This window comes from Stenella coeruleoalba, assembly GCF_951394435.1.
Source record: "Stenella coeruleoalba genome assembly, chromosome: 2".
Classification (NCBI taxonomy): domain Eukaryota; kingdom Metazoa; phylum Chordata; class Mammalia; order Artiodactyla; family Delphinidae; genus Stenella; species Stenella coeruleoalba.
The window spans coordinates 177262548-177282865 of NC_137147.1; the positions used below are offsets into that span (position 1 = coordinate 177262548).

Genomic DNA, 20318 nt, shown 5'->3' on the forward strand with positions numbered 1-20318 from the left:
CTCTTGTGCAAAAAGTCTCCAAAGGAAAATTAATTTTTCTTTCAAAATAGCCCTCTGTGTTTTTATACGCCACTTCACTTGGGCAATTCCATTAAGGCAATGCTCTCTGTCTGCCCATGAGACTTGCTTTCAAGTCACTGTTGATACAGCTAAGTAGGGTAGGTGGCAAAGTGATTTTCTGATACAATTTGCACCATGTCTGCGTTTTATTGGGAAGCCGTCAAAACACAAATGCCTAATTGTTCCCCTCAAGAAATGCATGAAAAGAATCACACACCAAATGTAAAGAAGGCGAAGGTGAGCTCTGCTCTCTATCACAGGGCTGAAGGTCAGCCACAGCATGGGGTAAAGAGGAAGAAAGAGTTTGAACAGTGAGTCGGGATTCTTATTGTAGAAAACCTCCCAGGTTTCTCTGAGTCTTCACAGTAAGCGATTCGTTGTGTGAGCGGTTTGTTTTCAGAACATTATTCACTTCTATATTCAAATGGAAGACTCGAAACACTTCCCAGAGTCAAATACAAATTATCTTAGACTGTGCCACTGATGCTACGAGTACGGATAAACAGAGAACAGATCAGCTAACTCATACGGCAGGGCTCCCCAACCCCCAGGCCGTGGATTGGTACCGGTCCATGGCCTGTTAGGAACCGGACCACACGGCAGGAGGTGAGCAGCGGGTGAGGGGGCGAAGCTTCACCTGTTGCTCCCCGGTCGCTCGCATTACGACCTGACCCATCCCCCCACCCCCGTCTGTGGAAAAATCGTCTTCCACGAAACCGGTCCCCCGTGCCAGAAAGGTTGGGGACTGCTGTTTTAAAGGATTCAAAGTTCCAAGTAAATTCTATATAGATAATTATTTCTCAGAAGCAGTGGGAATAAACGGGGGTGCTATTTTTGATTGATCCTCTCATCCAGTTTTTCCTTTTACCTCTAGATGACTCCCAGATCACCTCCTCCGCCCAAGCTGCTTCTCAAGCTTCAGTTTCCTCCTCTATTTCTCCATTTAGATATCTCATAGGCCCTCCAACCCAAAATGACCCAAACCAAATACAATATTTCTTCCCTGAATCTTAGCCTCCTAAGGCATGAGTATCCAACAAGTCACCCATAGAAGTCATCCTCAACTCCTGTCCTCATGTAATAAGCATGAAGTTCCCAACACTGTACTTCCAAGGTATTCTACCTTCTGAATATCTCTGAGATTTCCACCCTTCTTCTATTTTTATTCCCACTCTGTTAGTTTGAGCCTTCAACCCTTCTCATCTGGAACTCTGTGATAAGCTTCTTCCTTCCACCTTCCTCCACCCTGCTACCACTATGATCTTTCCAGAAGTCCAGTCGGGCTGTGCACTCTTTACTTAAAAGTCTCCCAGGCTCTTCACCATTTTAAGGATAAAGTCAACAGAGGCTACAGGGCCTTCTTTCTTGATCTGGACTTTGCTACCTATAGGCTTAACTTCCACCATTTCCATGGGTGATAAAATGAGACTCAGGTCTCATTTGAGATGGTGGTGTAGACAGACTTTGTCTTTAAATACTAGAGAGACACATATGTTGAGTGATTTTTTGTTTTTACTCAAAATACACCATATGTAATTTTTAAAACCAAAATTTTATGTGACATATTCCTCTAAACTTAAATGAAGAGCAACTTTAGACAGGTGAAAAAAATTAAACAAAGCAGAAAACTAACAGTCATGAAAAATAGATTTACACACGCAAAATTCTTACCCAATGTCTGCCAGAAAGATATCCTCCAACCTCTTGCTGTTTGAAACGAATCTGTGTTGAACACCAGGAACATACTACTACTGCTGCTCTTAACACCTGGTGGAAGACTGGAACCACAGAATTTGCCAAGAAGGGGATCACTGATGTTAGAACCATCGTAAACTGCCAGGTAGTCTTGGGAGCAGAAGGTGGAGGAAACCACATCAAAATCATTGAACCTGTGAAATGAACCTTGTTAATAATAATGTTCTCCATTCGGGTTTCCATTAAATTATAGATTTAGTTCTTATTAAAAAAAAAAGACAAGACAAACGCCAACAGCATCCAAGTTTCACTTGATAGGAAACGTAGAAACAGTATACTATTTTACTGATCAGTTCAAAAGTTTAGAGGAAAGTTTTTGAGAGACTAGAATATGTCAAGGAGTGTCATAAGCTCTGGGGATATAAAGATGAGTAAGATATAGTCCTGGATTTCCAGGGGTTTACAGTCAAGGATATATTAAATCTACTTGACATAAAAGTTTTGATAAGTTGAACTGATATTTATTTATCATTTCAGCAACACTTTAGTTTTTCAGTCTCATTAAAAATAGGGTGTTTACTCTGTTCCCTTGTTATTTTTGTGAGATCAAGTGGTACTATCAGTCTAATTTTTATTAATGGGAAGAATGCTAATATAATAGACTGGAAGAAATGCTGGTTTTAGAATCAGAGCTTTATTCTCATTCTCACAGTCTGTTTCCCTCTTTTTAAATGGAGTTTATTCTAAGGTTAAGTGAAACAATGTGTAAAATCCAAATTATGGTAACTGGCATAGAGTAGATGCTCAAAAAAAATGGACAGACCCAACAAATGATCGTTATTATTATGATTTTGAAAACTAGGAATAAGAAATAGTTATTCCTCATAAAAGAAATAACAAATATTAAAAAACCAATGGTAGGAAAGAATGAACTAAATTCTCTTGAGTCTTATTTAACTGCTATAACCAGAAATTCACATTTCAGGTCACTGTGGTCATCACGGGCATGTCGCCACTCATCCCAGCGCTCAGCCTTCCTGACGTTTGTTAGGATTGTCTTTCTGTGCACACTTTGAGGTGTGATGTGGCCCTGAGACATGCTCTGGCCACAGAAATGTAAGCGGGAGTCATGCGTATTACTTTTGGAAGAAGTTTTAAGAACTACTATTCAGTTTGCCACACTGCCTTCTACTGCAGTGATGATCATGGAAGCAAATGTAGAAATGAGATTCCATCAACCTGGGCAGCTAAGTGACCATGATGAGAGGAGACTCCTTGCCAGGCCACGTTGGACACACTCATACAAGTGAGAAATAAACTTGTTGAGTTAAGCTACTGTGCCTTGGGGTTGTTTGTTACCACTTATAACCTATCCTGACAGACACATCCCTGACTTTTCTTTCATTGTCTAACATAGTATTTCTTTTCTTTTCTTTCCTTTTTTTAAATTGAAGTATAGTTGATTTACAATGTTGTGTTAGTTTCTGGTGTACAGAAAAGTGATCCAATTACACATATATATTCTTTTTCATATTCTTTTCCATTATGGTTTATTGCAAGATATTGAATATAGCTCCTTAACACCATATTTCAATCCAGGTCTTATGCTTTGTCATTTCAAGTAACTATTCCCAGAGTTCCCAAACAAACAAGACTTCCTACCTGGATTTTCTTAAGGATTTTTATGGTGGGTTTATTATAGCTTATTTTTTAAAAACCTGTTTAAATTATTTGATGTCCTGTCATCATTTTTCTAGGTTCTTCTTTCTCAGGTGTTTTTGTTTTCTGGGTTTTGGTATTTTTGCTAGCCTCTGTAATAGATAACATATAATATGGAATAATTTGAAACTATCTCGTGATTAAAATATTTCCTTTAAGAGGCTTAAGAAAAAAATGATACAATATTTTGAAACAGGTTTTGATTGGCTGAATGTTTTCAAACTGATGATAAAGGTTAAGATGAAAAATTTCTTAATTTTCTTTAACCACATGTAACATTTAATGTTCCTATAATAAAAGAAGGCAAAACAATAGCTAGATAATTTCCAAAAACACTACTTTCATTTTTATTTTCTATAGACAACACATTTACTTTCCACAACGTGAGTCCATGAAGATAAACATCTGAGTGTCCAAGAGGACTCAGAGCTGTTTTGGCTTTGCGTCATTTTCCCATGACAGCACAGAAAATATTTGCAAAAGCCCATTAACAGAAAATGTCATGAGGCCGGCCTATTTGGAGAGCCTAGAAGGATTTATGTGTTACTAATGTCTACAACTTCTTCAGTACCTAGAATAGTATCTGTTTCACAGAATGTAGGTTCTTAGAAAGAATGTAATAATTTTCCAAGCATGTGGATGTGAACTTTGACTATGGTGAGCCCCAGGGCCCAGGCAAGGGCAAAAAATATACACATATCATAGCGTATGCTCTGATCCTACACGTGTAAGAACCAAGTATTGTGCCACGACAGCAAATGACAAGAACCGTTCCTTACGTGTCCATTCGGAGCAGGTGATCCCTTCCCAGGTCTCCTGCTCCTGGCCATCGGGCACTTTTTGTTTATTCTTTTGTTCCTGGGCCTTAAAGGACTTTCTGGCTTTGGGGCACAGCTCCTTTACAAATAGTCTCAGGTGGGACCTGCAGAGCTCTCCAGGGTCCATCCTGTAGACCACTCACTGTCTGATACAGGAAGCAAACCAGGCTTGGTGAGATGTGTCTTACAGTCCAAGGACCCATTTACATATGAGGTCCCTGGAGGTAAATTATGGAGAGTTTATGATTGGGGGGAGAGAATGTGATCACTGACATATAGGAGGAAGGGAGGTAGGAGGGGTCCTAGCCCATTAAGCTTCTATAGAAAATTCTATATTGCCATAAACTACACCATATGCTGAGTTTCAGAGCTTTCCACCGTATGCTGTATATCACTGAAACACAGGAGTTAGAAATACATCATCTCAGATGACAGCAATAGTGAACTCTGTCACTCAGAGAACTGGAGGTTGCTTTCCCTTCATCAGTCTTATTGGAAGTATGCAGGATCGGGGAGAATTTTCCTGATGATATAAGATATCTCATAGAGCACCAGTTTAGAGGTGTTCTGATATGGGAATAAAAAGGAATTTCTTAAGTACTTAGAAAATTCACCCTTGGAGAGAGAGCATAGGGAATATGAAGGACCTGGTTTGGGGAGGAGATCAGTCTGATCCGGATTCTGATTTTGACTCTTCATTTAATACAATATCACTCTGGGGAAGTTATGTGACACTTCTGAGCCTCAGTTTTCTCATCAGTAGAGTGAGATTAGTAATACATCCCTCATCTGACTGTTTCAAGAACTAAATAAGAGGATGGTGGGAGTGTTCATTGAAGTTCTTTGTGTATAATACGTGCCCCCCAAACGGAAACTGCTTTCTCTTGCCCTCCCCCTGCCCTTTGGTTTAAAGATAGGCTTATAACTTTACACCCCAGTATATGAAGCTACTCTAAAACTGTCGGAAAACTACAACAATTGTTTGAACCGGTGGAGTGAGTGCCTGTTTTTCCCCTGAATGACCACTGGCTTGCGTGGAGGGTAGGGGGCCCACTTCCCAGGCGAACAGGATCACACCACATGCTTACTTCCCCTTCCTCCGGATTCCTGTACGTGCCTCTGATGGGAATCAGTGCTCTGCATCATTAAATGAACATCTTTTCTGTAAACAGAGCTGGGAGGATTTTCTTAAGAAGGTAAATGGGTCTTACGTACTTGAGCTGGATTACTCTGTCGTCCCTGACGGTGATGGTGTACAAACAGTGCATGTTGTTAGGGTACGCAGAGTAGGAATAGAAAGGGCTCTTGATGACCCCGGTGGAGAGGTTGAACACACCACCACAGGCTGCAACAGAAGGCGGGGAACAGGCAGAGAATGGTTATGACTCATGGCAGAGGAAAGTCATTTCCAGACGTTCTTTACTATGGTACCTTTCTCCCCAAGAGAGATGATAATTCTTTGTCTTAAAGCAATGTAAACCTCTCTTTACTGTGCTTACAAATGCTTCAGATTTTTCCACCGAGGTAGAGGGAAAAGACAGTAAGGGGTAGAAGCAGGGAAGAATGTTTCAAGGCACCTCTTGGAATGGAATAAGTCTGAGCGAAAATAATGGCCACAGTGAAAATGATGAGAAAAAACGTTTCCCATGTTGGAATATAACTGTCCTTTCTCTATAAAGCAGTGACAGATTCAGGGGGACAACAGTGATTGCTGGAAGTTTAGAAAAGGTGAGCAGAATCCAAGGCACATTGTGGGCTTATGAACCCAGGAAGGGCTGTGATCTAAAGATCTTAAATAATATGGATTGGAGTCTCCTGTGTCCATGATAGACGACCGTAAGGTGAAACTTTAGAAATCACTTTTGAAATAATGGAGTTTAGTCCCCTCTGTGGGCTCAAATGCATAGCTCTTGAGTCTCGCGTATTTCTATTTGGTCGTGAGACTGGTAAGGGCCATACTTGACCAAGTTTTATTACCAATCCTCAACAAGCATGAGGAAGGTAGGCCCACCCCGAGTCCAGCAAGCAACAGCCCACAGCCCTTAGTCACTACGACTAGTCAATAAAACAACAGCCGTAAAAAGAGAATGAAATCCCATTATACAAAATAGAGAATTTTTATTTTTTCGCTTGGCTTTGCATATCAGGAGGATTACTTTGTGCCGTGCAATGATGGAAAGTGCCCTATTCTCACAGCAGTGAGAAAGGTTTATATTTATTTTACTTTATGATTCTAAAATTATAGTAACGTGAGTGTATTTTGATGATATTTTTATGGTTTACATATTATCAATGGACATATTCCATTTACATATCTTAGAAATGACAACCAGATAGTGGCTGCCATTTAAGGTTATTAAGGTAATTTTTTATTTGTCTGTTTGTTTATTTTGTCTCAATTGAGCCCACATTGCAGGGAAAGTTATTCTCTCTATGCCCACAATCATTCCTGTGCTCAGGCCCCTGGGTACATCTGCAGTGAATTAAATGTTAGATTTGTGTAGCCATTATTCTATTTCATCTTGTTCACAATAATGTGGTCTCTGAAAGCTTGTCAATGCCTAAAATAAGTCCCAAGTTTGTACATTGTCAGGAGTTGAAATTTCGATATCAACTCTCTTTAAAAGAGACTCTCATAGTAGATAATGTGGACCCTTGTATACAGTGTTTTAGGAATATGAGGGATTAAAGAGTAAAATAATATAAAGTGGGGAGGAAACTCTCCATAACACTAGTTGTACCAAAAGAATAAAACAAGTCACCCCTTCTCTTTATCCAACAGACAACTGGGGGAAGGAATGTTCTGTCTGTGCTAACAGAATCCCTGGGCCACACAGAATCATGCGTTACAAACGGGGCCAGGCCTCGGGGGCAGTTAACGTCCACAAACCACGAAGGCCTGTTTCATGAGTCAATAAACATTTTCAGGCTCTTCTGGGGATGGGAACAATAATTTATTTGAAAGAAAACAATTTGACTTTCTACCTTTAGCAATGGGTTATGTCAAGTAAAGATCAAACAAACATTTTGCAGGATCTTTTTTTGCCCGTGTTACTGAAGTTGGGATGATGTGAAAAAAAATGCTGTCAGCAAACCAGCCAAGTTTATTGCAGGAGAGGAAAAGACCATTCAAAGTAGGGAAATAGAATCTTACGATTTTCAAACAAACATGGATCAAACTGTCTACAAAAAAATGAAACGATGTCGGTAGCTACAAAGGTCTTTGTCCATTCGGCGGCTTGTCTCACCCTGATTTTGATACAGAGAGGCTGCAAATTATCATGTAGTTGAATACATCCATCTTTTCTTTTACGACTTGTGCTTTTTGCATATTGCTAAAAAATTCTTTCCTACCAGAACATCATAAAGATATTCTCTTACATTTTTTCTAAATGTATAAAGGATTGGTTTTCAACAGAGTGACTTGGGAAAATGAAATAGGCACCTGGACAGTCCAGGCCAAAAAGTCACTTTACGCAATGTACGAACAACTGAAGGTAGCAGTTCGTTCTAACTTAAATTATCAAAAATAAATCTCAGGGCTTCCCTGGTGGCGCAGTGGTTGAGAGTCCGCCTGCCGATGCAGGGGACACGGGTTCGTGCCCCGGTCCGGGAAGATCCCACATGCCGCAGAGCGGCTGGGCCCGTGAGCCATGGCCACTGAGCCTGCGCGTCCAGAGCCTGTGCTCCGCAACGGAAGAGGCCACACAGTGAGAGGCCCACGTACCACAAAAAATAAAAAATAAAAATAAAAATAAAAATCTCAATCTTCCATTTGATTTTCAAAGAGTAGTTCTGCCAAAGTTCATGAAAAAGGGCCTCTCTTTTTTTTTTTTTATGACCATGCACCTAATTAATAATTTTCTCCCTTAAGGTCTCTGAGTCTTCAACTTGGTGATGTGTGAATACAATTAAATCTCCTTATGGAAATTGCTCGAGGGAAAAAGAAAATTCCAAACTACATCATTATGGCTACTCACGGGTTATCCTATAGGAAAACTTGAATCCCAAGTCCGTGGTACGTGCATTTGAGTAGAAGTTAAGCAGCATGGGACCAGAGGTGGTGACAGGGGACAGGCTCTCATCCCCACACAGCGTCGCCAAAGGCGTGGAAGATAAGCTGTAACCCCTGACTATGTGCACGCCGTCGTTGACACAGCTTCCCGTTACAGTGGAGCGAGCTGAACAGGGCACGGAACAACCAGAAGCAACATAAGTAATAATCAGAAGCAACATAAATGATTACACGAAAATGTGAGGACGATTCACGCAATTTGGTTTCCTGAGGAACGACCCTCACCCTAGTTACAAAACAAGCACAGGGGTGAGGAAACAGGGAGAACTTCACAACAGTTGAATCCTACTTTGAAACAATACAGAATTTTCTTCCCTATAAAATGACTCCTTTAATTCAGTGATTATAAACTGGGGACAATTTTGCCTCCCAGGGACATTTGGCAGTACCTGAAGACATTGTTTTGCTGTCATGCTGGGGTGTGCCACTGACACGGAGTGGGCAGAGGCCAGGGATGCAGCTAAACATGCTATAATGCTCAGGGCTGCCCCAGGCCCCCTGCCCTCCACCACAACAAGAATGACCCAGCCCAAAACGCCAACGTGCTGCTAGTGAGAAACCTTGCATTTAACAGTGACGCTTACCCACAGATAAAGGACTCCTACCACGGAGACGTCATTAGAATCTCAACGTTAATTAAACAAATGTTACAAATGTTCACACAAACAATATTAGCTTAAGAGTTTAGTGATTGTAAAATATATATCATTGTTTTGTTTTCTAATTATAAAACAGATATATACTCCAACCCATTCTAAAGAGAAATACAAAACAGAAAAACAAAAAATTTAAAAAACTTTATTTTTGGTGATGGGATGTTTTCTATTTGCATATTTTGGGTTTTTTTTTTTTTTTGATTTACAATATTGTGTTAGTTTCAGGTGTACAGCAAAGTGATTCATATATCTATTCTTTTTCAGATTCTTTTCCCATATAGGTTATTACAGAATACTGAGCAGAGTTTCCTGTGCTATACAGTAGGTCTTTGTTGGTTATCTATTTTAAATATAGTTAAGAAGACTTTTATTACTACAATGTATCCAATCATTTTTATGGGTGAATCATATAGTTAAAAAATTAATTGGAGACTTCTCTGGTGGCACAGTGGTTAAGAATCCGCCTGCCAATGCAGGAGACACAGGTTCGATCCTTGGTCTGGGAAGATCCCACATGAGCCAAGCAACTAAGCCCGTGTCCCACAACTACTGAGCCTGCGTTCTAGAGCCCCCAAGCCACAACTACTGAAACCTGCGTGCTCTAGGGCCTGTGCTCTGCAACAAGAGAAGCGACCGCAATGAGAAGCCCGCGCACCGCAACGAAGAGTAGCCCCCGCGCGCCACAACTAGAGGAAGCCTGCACGCAGCAATGAAGACCCAACGTAGCCAAAACAAAACAAAACAAAAACATTGATTGGAATCATCCTGCGTAGGATCTTTTGTAACCTAATTTTTATTAACATGAAATAACATAACATCATGCATTTAATATGATTAAATATCTTTTAAAACACTGAATTTAATGCATCTATCGAACTCTAATATATAGATGTGCCATGCTATGTTCAATTCATCCCCTACAGCTTAATAATTCTACCTTTTCTAGCTTTTGTGATAAAAATACTGTTGAAACAAACATTTTTATATATAAATATTTGCAGAAGTTTCTCATTATTTCATCAGAATAAATGTTTAGAAGTTGAGTTACTGGTACTAAGGTAAAATTCTTTTTCAGATTTATCAAACAGTCCTTTGGAAAAGTGTTACCAATTCACAGTTCCACAGAACTTTAGGTATCTGACATTTCCCCCATTTCTACATTTTCATCCCCACGTAAAGAAACCTTGTACCCATTCACAGTCACGCCCCATCCTCCCCCTTTACTGTTCTCCCAATCCTAGGCAACCACTAACCTACTTTCAGTTTTTGTGGATTTGTCTACTCTGGACATCTCACATAAACAGAATCATATATATATATATATATATATATATATATATATAAAATATATAATATTTAGCCCTTTGTGACTGGCTGCTTTTACTTAACACGATGTTTTTGAGGGTCATCCATGTTGTAGCATGTGTCAGTACTTCATTCCTTCCAAGCTCAATAGTATTCCATTGTATGGAGAGACCACATTTTTGTTTATCCATTTTGTAGTTGATGGACATTAGTTTTGCTTCTACCTTTTGGCTATTATAAATAACACTGCTATAGATATTCACGTACAAGGTTTTGTGTGGATACGTGTTTTCAATCTCTTGGGTAAATAAGTAGGAGCAGAATTGCAGACTCATAGAGTAACCCTATGTTTAATGTTTTGAGGACCTATCAGCCTGTTTTCCAAAGAGGCTGCACCATCCTGCCACCACAACAGCAATTAGAACCAGCATGAGAGTTCTAATTTCCCACATCCTCACCAACACTTGTTATTGTCTAACTTAGCCACACTATTGAGTATGAAATGGTAGTACATTGTGGTTTTGATTTGCATGTCTCTATGAGTAACGGTGTTGAGCATCTTTTCATGTGCTTATTGGTCATTTGTATATCTTGGAAGAAATATCTGTTCAGATCCTTTGCCATTTTAAAAATATTTAGTTAGGCCACACTGTGTGGCTTGCTCAATCTTAGTTCCCCAACAAGGGACTGAATCCAGACCCTCGTCAGTGAAAGCGAGGAGTCCTAACCACTGGACCACCAGGGAATTCCCTCCTTTGCCATTTTTAAACTGGGATATATGTTTCTTAATGTTCAGTTCTAAGAGTTCTTTTCTATTCTAGATACTTGAATGGTCGTAAATTTTTATTTCTCTTGAGTAAATACCTGGGAGTAGAATTGCTGGGTCATAAATAAGGTATGTATTTAATTCTATAAGAAACTGCCAGTCAAATTCTTCCAAGTAGTTATATCAGTATCTATTCTCATGAGGAATGTATGAAACTTCCAATTGCTCTGCATGCTTGCCAACATTTGATATTGTCAGTCTTTTTCATTTTAGCCATTCTGTTGTTTGTGAAATGGTACCTCATTGTGATCTTTAATTTATTGTTCTGATGGCTAATGATATAGAATATTTTTCATGTTCTCATTTACAAAAACAAAGGAAAACACTTTTATCTCATCTAGATGATAACTTGAACATGTACCTAACACCTACACACACACACACACACACACACACACACACTTTACCTACTTAAAATTCCCCATCGGAACTGCCCAAAACTACGTTACAATCTCTTATACAAGCACATACTATGACATAATGGACTTTACAATCAGACTGCCTGTTTGCTGTTAGAACATTCTTATAAATTAAAGAAACTATGGTATACATTTACTTTATAATTTCAAATCCCCTGGCCATAGATCTTGCTTCAAGGGTGGGCATGTGACCTAGGCCAATACATTTAGAGTAAATTTCAGGTAAACTGTTTGGAATCTGGAATAGACAGTAGTGTGCTGGTAAATAGAACAACCAGCTCTCCGAGGGAAAGAGGCACACCCTCATTTGTAGCATTTTCCAATCTCTGTAGTAGAAATACTCCCACTATAGCCAATGTCAAGTTACCAATGCGAGGTCATTAGATGCAGAATTTGGACCAGAGGAGCATGACTGACTCTTGCAAGATGGTACAAGCCAACTCCAGCATGCCACTGGATAGACATCCTCTCTCTTCCTAGACATGCATGAGGGATATGCAAGCCCACTGTGAGGGCAGCTACCCTACAGCCAAGACAGAAGCCAGCTTTAGGGTGAGACTCACACTGGAGTAGCACACAGTGAGAACAGAAAAAGTAAAACGTTTGATGACAAAATGAAAATGCTAGATTAAGCGGATATGAGGGACCACCAACTTTGAGGTTGTCTAGAAGGAAAGCCAATAAATTGCCCTTTTATGTTTAAACCAGGTTGAATTAAGTTTCCTGTTAATAGTGCCATAAAAATTCCTAATTGATATAGTAAGGATTATCCTAATCATAATCATGGTTGCAATTATTCTTTATGGGACCCCACCATCCTGAGCACTGTTGATAGATTGACTGACTACTCCAAGGTAGGCTCTCAGACTCCAACTAGGCGGATCAGATGTGTTCAAACTGTAACTGACTAAGAAGGAGTCAACAGTGGGAGCCAAACATGTTCAACTTGGAAATCAGCAGCAGCGGTCTCCTGACTGCGCTAGGAAGCCAGGCTGTAACAGGAGGAAATGAAGCTGTCGTGCAGAAAGAGAGGGGGAAAGACAGTACCTTTTGAAGGATTCATGTTCTGGAAGCCTATTAGTCCCCTTCTTATTTTTAAATCTTCCTTTGACGAGATGGGATAACCCAGTATCCTTTCTATAAACTCTACCTCTAAGCAGACTTGAAGATAATCTACTGCTTTTAACTGAAAGAATCCTGATGTGTGCATTTTTAATATATTTGTACATTAAAAGCCCCCTCCTCTTTTAATTGTATTATCTTAAAGAAAATTGATATTTTTTATCAGAAAATATCTATGCAATTTAAATTTTAAGTCATTTTAGGAACACTTTCGGCATTTTAGCTATGTTTTTATACAACTGAAGAAATTTTGAGGTATCAATTCAAGATATGTTTATTAAAGTAAGCCCAAAGGATTCCTTCATTTTGAAAATCCTGGAATAGAAATGCTTCTAATTGGGAATAAATCTACAAGTCAAAAATGTTAAAGACTTCACTTTAATGACCTTACCATGTAATAAGAAACAATACGATGTTGGAAAAACAGGACAAAAAAGAAATACATTAAACTCAGATTCACAGTTTGAATACTGCCAAATTGTGTACCTTAATTATAGCCTTAGAATTTTTCTTGTTCCAAGAGCTCCGTTGGAATTTAAAACATTCAGAGGAGGTGAACGTGAGAATCAAAAAATAGTATGAATTAGCTATAAAAATATCTTTAGCCAGCAACAATACATTAAGTTGTAAAAGCAAAATCACAGAATGAAAGGAAATATTGCTGATGCTAGATTAAAACCTCAGTTCTACTTTGGTCGAATGACCTGCTATGCAGCTATCCTTTAAGTACTAAAGAGCTAGTTTTTTAACTCTTTGATGATATAGACTATCACAGTGGTGGTTGTCTTAGGAAACTATGGAAAGGCTGTGAAACGTAAGGTAAAGTATGTCATATACTTGCTAATGTTTCAAAAAAATTAAAGGAACTAATTTAATTGCAGAAAATCAGTCGTGAAATAGCAGTTGTACATCTATACTGAGACATAGCCAAAATGCACTAGTTGTTTATGAAAGGTCTGTATCGACAATAAGGAGAAGCAGAGGAAGCTGAGAGGGTATTTAAATTTTTTTGTAGACGGCAATATATTATCAGGTAACTAAGCAAACCGTTCAAGACAATCTGCTCATTTTCAAAGCCTGACTCAATATATCATGAAAGTTGCGATATTTGGCAAGTTGCTTAATGATTAAAACATTCTCGTGTCATTTCCAGTAGTAATTTCTCTAAGGTGGGATGCTCTTCCAAATGTTATCCATAAGAAATCAAACATTACATAATATCAGAATTGGTGAAGTTACCTAAAGTCTAAGAACATATCAAGGATTAGGATAAACAAGGTAATGCACAAGAAAATGAGCTATAAATATGTCAGCAGGCATCAAATAATTCACACACATACATCTTTTTCTCAAGCTGTACACATCACCTCACTGCATTAGATCAAAGATATCAGTCTGATTCTTCAGTGAGAAGACACTTGGTGACAAAATCACAGGCGTAAGAAAATAATGATAGTAAACACTTTTCCATAACCATAGGGGAACCAGTTGTGATATCTTATATTGCAATCAAAATATACACGAAATTCTCAAGTAGAATATAATTAAATGCAACTAGGATGATTGTCTTCTAGGGAGAGAAAAGAACTTAGTCAAGGTTTAAAAAAAGTTCTTCAAGAAGCAAGATGTGTATCATAGCTGAGTTTATGGCCGGGAGGTAGCATTCAATCAGACACATGAGAACTCGTCAGGAAGAGCGGTACCCTGAAATTGAATGATACTTTCTCCACGGACGTCATGGGACAAGTGGCTACAGTCATTCTTAATCCTATCTTCAGTAACTGATTTGATGAATATTTACTGTTGAAATCTCAGAGGTGTAAAATAATCCTCCATGATTTGTTTTTATGACTATTTTCCATCCTTCTGAAAAACTGTAAGACACATTTATTATTTTAAATGGGTAAGGTTGTATCCAACATAGTGAAAAATAATTTTTATCACATTATTCACATATCTTCATTACAGAGAGCAATGTTCGATTCTGGGTTTCATCATGATTCCAAGAACTTGGAGAGAATTGAAAGGGAAGCCAAGGATGAGCAATTCAGCAAATAATGTAAACTTGTGGAATTTAGATTCCGACTGCACTTTTCCTTCAGAGCCATAGATGGAGAGGCAAAGATGCCAGAGGACTAGAAATAGTGGGAAATCCTTTTGGTTGAAATATTTTAATATTGCAGATACGATAAAGTCCTTTCAGTAAAATAGCAAAGGGTTCTAGGGAGAGGGATGTGAATTGGGGGGCAGCTCTGAGTAGCCTGGAGACTGGACTCCCCAGTAGAGGATGATTCCCTGAGAGGAAGAAGCAGGTGCTCGTATAGAACTAAGCTCCGCAGAGTGTGAAAGCCAAGGTCTTGTATTATAACACAGGCAAGCAAGGAATCTCACACAACTAAATCGTCTCCTCTGGGGCTTGGCCAATTTGAATAAAATATCAATAAGAACTATTTCAAAAGAACCCTTGCCCAGTGCTTTCTAAAATAATGGATTGCAAAATGGGCCTACCTTCTGATTTCTTGAGAAACAACTGAGGAAGTAAAGAAAAGAAATGGTAAGTAGCTGCATGATGCCACTTAAAAAAAAAAAAAACAGATAAAATAGAGAGGAAATGTGAACTAAGACCGCCAAAACTCAGTTATCATGTTTCTTGGTGGGAAAAAAGGGCAAAAGGAAAAAAAATCTAAAACTAAATTTTCTTCCTTTTTTCTGTTTAGCTTTATATCAGGCATACCCTGTAAACCAGGACTTCTAAGTTAACGAAGGAGAATTCAGGCAAATATTACGTAGGACTTGCCACGCAGCTGCTCTGGAAATCTAGCCCTATTCCTCTCGGGGCCTTTGAGGCCATCTCTAGAGGACAGTAAACAAAATGCATTTGCATTGGTTCTTGCCCATTTTCTGTGCCAAGGGACTACTCTCTATCCAGTTCTTATCAAGAGATACTCTGGATCTGAGAAAAACTGAGTTTAGAATTTGCCTAGATGTAGGATTTTTTAGTTAAGAATTCTAAACCCCTCATTATCACCAGGGGGAATCAATGTTATTACCCAATTTTTAAAAATAAATTTATTTAATTAATTAATTTATTTTTGGCTGTATTGGGTTTTTGTTGCTGGGCGCGGGCTTGCTCTAGTTGCAGTGAGCGGGGGCTACTCTTCGTTGCGGTGCGTGGACTTCTCATTGCGGTGGCTTCTCTCGTTGCGGAGCACGGGCTCTAGGTGCACGGGCTCAGTAGTTGTGGTACGCAGGCTCAGTAGCTGCAGCACACAGGCTCTACAGCACAGATCAGTAGTTGTGGCACACGGGCTTAGTTGCTCCGCGGCATGTGAGATCTTCCCGGACCAGGGCTCGAACCCATGTCGCCTGCATTGGCAGGCGGATGCTTAACCCCTGTGCCACCAGGGAAGCCCCATTACCCAATTTTAATGATAGCAAAATCAAGGCACAGAAGGCACTGGCTTGTCTTAGGTTACCTCATCTGTTAAGTGTTTTCTTTATCTATAAAGTAAAAAAAAAAAAAAAAAAAAAAAAAGACCTATAATCCTCCCAGTAACTTGGAGGCATCTACTTGGCCACATGAATAATGAAAACAGAAAAATATACTTTTAGATTGTTCAATATTGGGGAAAATAAAATGAGTATTTATTTGATGACATCTGATTCCAGAATAAGTACTTTGGAGACAGTGATGGTTTCTCCCTCATGCTTTCTCCTTATATTTTGTCTATTTTTGCCATTTTGTTTTTGACCAAAGTACCATTTTGAATTTGTCAAATCTCTATTTTATTTCACAACTTTGGAAGACGCTGTTAAGAATACCAAGAGCCATTTTAGTCTTGAGGTAACTTTAAAAAGTCTTGTAGACGCTCAAATGGAACTTCCTTCTATGACTTTTGATTTCCCTGAAATTTTTATAGTTCAGTAGGGATTATATAGGAAACATACGTCTGTATTTCATAGAATGACTAGCACTGGAAATTAATAATAAGGAGAAAGAGAAACTTAGGCCAACATAAAATACCATAACATAATTTCAGAGCAACGTATTTAGTGGAAAGTAGGTCACTGAACATTTGTAACTTCCCTGCAGGAAGAGCACCAGTGTGTAGGTCAATAACCAATAAACTAGCCTGAATAGTAAAACCTTTCCTAACCCGTTGTCAGTGCTTAGTAAACACAGTGTATGGACAAGTGTGTTTCCCTCTAGTATTCTGTAGCCTGGATCAGTCCATCTTCTTCTTGATAAATCCACCTTTTGTGCCAATGGCCCATCACAAAAAGCAAATCCAGAACTTTCATCTCCACCCAGGTCAATGCAGGGTCTGCTGGCCGCTTGGGCTCAGAAATACTTAGTCATTTGGACAGAATCTCTCAGAAAGAGGTCTATGGCCTCTGGCAGCTAGGAAGACCAACGCTCCTGCAGACAGGCTGTGATTTTTCTTGAGAGCTACTCTCACTCGGTTTCATCACAGTACACTGCACAGGAATTCCTCAGGCTCACTTAAGGGGTGGAAGGTGATTTTTACTGTAGCTAGTGGATCTCTAACTTGCTGATGGTATTCCATGAACGTCGGCACTGATATGATTAGTGATAAGAATCTAACCACAAAATAAATCTGATTAATGTTGCCCTTTTTAGGAAATCATCATGATTCATTTAATCTAAGCCAGAAAATACTCACTTAGCAGTTTGAAAACGCTGAGTACATGTAATTTCCAGTACATGTAACACTGGAAATTTCACAAGATATTATCATAAGGATATTATCTTATAAAAAGATCAGTCTCTTCAACTGGGTGAGAACGAGCAAATTCATTAGTAAAAAGAAATCACTTAAGGGCTCCCCTGGTGGCGCAGTGGTTGAGAGTCCGCCTGCCGATGCAGGGGAGGCGGGTTCGTGCCCCGGTCCGGGAAGATCCCACATGCCGCGGAGTGGCTGGGCCCGTGAGCCACGGCGCTGAGCCTGCGCGTCTGGAGCCTGTGCTCCGCAACGGGAGAGGCCACAGCAGTGAGAGGCTCACTTACCGCAAAAAAAAAAAAAAAAAAGAAATCACTTAATCTGGCAAAACCAAATATCTGTTCGCAGCCGACTTGTGTTAAAGGTCATGTCTGGAGATCCCGACTGGTGGCAGCAAAAATAACAAAACAATGGTTCACAAGGTATGTTTCTACGGGCATGATCTGACTTTCACAGCTACTATTTTATATCAATATTTTTGTAAAAATTATAGTGATTACCAGAAAGATTAAGTAATTTGTACAAAGTCATGTGACTAGTAAGTGGCCAATCTGGAATTGAGACCGGTCCTAAAATACCGCGCCTGCCCTACCCCACCCCAGGTCAGGTAGTCTAGAGTATGCTCGCCCCTTTACCCCACCTGTCAACTAAACTCAGGGAGCTACTGTGCGGTGTCAGTATAGGTCCCCTTCTAATAATACATGTACCCTTGGTATAGGCAGTGGTTTCTGTGGCTATATTACATAGTACATTTACCAGCATCTCCTTTTTCAGTCTAAATAATATTGGCAAATGATATTCTTGTGTTTATGTAATGTAGTGAGGACAAATGCACATATAAATGCACAATCCAAACCACATGTTTTCGCGTTACTAAGATCACTTTTTCACTCAGTATCAAAAAACAAACACCCCAATCAAAAAATGGGAAGAAGATCTAAACAGAGATTTCCCCAATGAAGACATACAAATGGCCAACAGGCACTTGAAAAAATGCTCAACATCGATAATTATTAGAGAAATGTGATTCAAAACCACCATGAGGTATCACCTCACATTGGTCAGAATGGCCATCATCAAAAAGTCTACAAATAATAATGTTTGAGAGGGTGTCGAGAACAGGGAACCCTCCTACACTGTGGGTGGAAATGTAAATTGGTGCAGCCACTATGGAGAACAGTATGGCGGTTCCTTAAAAAACTAAAAATAGAATTACCATATGACCCAGCAATCCCACTCCTGGGCCTATAGTTCCTGGAGAAAACTATAATTTGAAAAGATACATGCACCCCAATGTTCATTGCAGCACTATTTACAACAACCAAGACATGGAAACACCCTATATGTCCATTGACAGATGAATGGGTAAAGAAGATGTGAGATATACAGACACACACAGACACACAGACACACACACACACTGGAATATTACTCAGCCATAAAGAAAGAATGAAATAATGCCATTTGCAGCAATATGGATGGACCTAGAGACTATCATACTAAATGAAGCAAGTCAGACAGAGCAAGACAAATATCATACGACAGCACTTATACGTGGAATCTAAAAATTAACACAAATGAACTTATTTACAAAACAGAAACAGACTCAGAGACAGAGAAAACAAACTTAGGGTTACCAAAAGGGAAAAGTGGGGGGAGGGATAAATTAGGAGTTTGGGAGTAACATATACACACTACTGTATATAAAACAGGTAACCAACAGGGCCTACCATATAGCACAGGGAACTATACTCAATATTTTGTAATAACCTAAAAGGGAAAAGAATCTGAAAAAGGATATATATATGTATGTATAACTGAATCACTTTGCTGCACACCTGAAACAAACACAGCATTGTAACCCAACGATACTTCAATAAACATTAAAATAAAAAAATTAAATTAAATAGCATTCCCTTAATTATAAGATAATAGAAAAGATATAAAGAAGAAAATAAATGTCACCTATAAATCTATGACACGGTAGTAACAAGTCTTTAAGTACCAGTTAATAGTCTTACAGATTTTATTCACAGTTTATTTTAAATAAAAAAATAGGATCTCTTATATAAACTGTTTTACCTTCCCTTAATACTTTATAAATCATGAACATCTTCTTATATTGCTAGAAGTTTGTGTTAGCGAATGCTGAGAAGATTATACTTGACCTCATAGTGCATTCGTACAGTGACAAACATCAGTCCGTACCTGGCATCTTCCAGCAAACACATTCCAAAACCTACAGTATGTAGAGATGTAGGAAAAGGAGGTCCCAGAAAGTGCTCCCAGGGAGAGCCTTTGTATAATTCATCACCCTATGAGAACGGATGTGTCATTTTTATTTTTATGAAACATAAATTTCCTGGATGCTGAATACTGCAGAACACTTTGCTAAGTTTAACTTTTCACCGCCATGGGAGACCAACCCAAATAGAAAGAAATTTTGGTTGGGCAGACGAAGCTTGGCAAACGTACAGGTTAATTGTAATTTAGAAATGAAAAGTGAATTCGTGAAAAATATTAAAATGACTGAGTGGTTGGAGATGCCCATCCACTTGAAGGGAGCTTTTCTCTGCCGTATGATACCGCCTGGGTAAACATCGAGCCGTGTCCAGTGTAGTCAGAACCCAGCCCAGACCAGCAGCTCCACTGTCCCCTTCACCAACAGGCAGGGAATGAACCCAGAGGGGCACTGTGGTTAGGGATTTCCCAGTCCCTGTGGTACTGATGAAGATGAAAATGAAAAAGAAGATGAGAGAGTATCCCACAGTCAGAGTTAATGAAAGTAGAACACAAATATTTATTAATTTTATTAATTCATTCATTCAACATTTACGGAGCACCTACTTTGACTCAGAAGGAAGTTTCTCTTGCTAGTTTA

At 39.1% G+C, this 20318-nt stretch overlaps 1 protein-coding gene across 1 annotated transcript in view; it reads right to left on the minus strand.

Moving 5' to 3' along the window:
* The window catches only part of CUBN (cubilin), a 263561-nt gene that overhangs the window by 40732 nt on the left and 202511 nt on the right, over positions 1–20318 (minus strand). The window contains exons 57-59 of the mRNA XM_079913331.1: positions 8273–8473; positions 5508–5637; positions 1732–1949 (exon numbers count right to left, since the gene is read on the minus strand). Of these exons, the coding sequence (XP_079769457.1) occupies positions 1732–1949; positions 5508–5637; positions 8273–8473 (549 nt within the window). The remainder of the gene's footprint in view (positions 1–1731; positions 1950–5507; positions 5638–8272; positions 8474–20318) is intronic.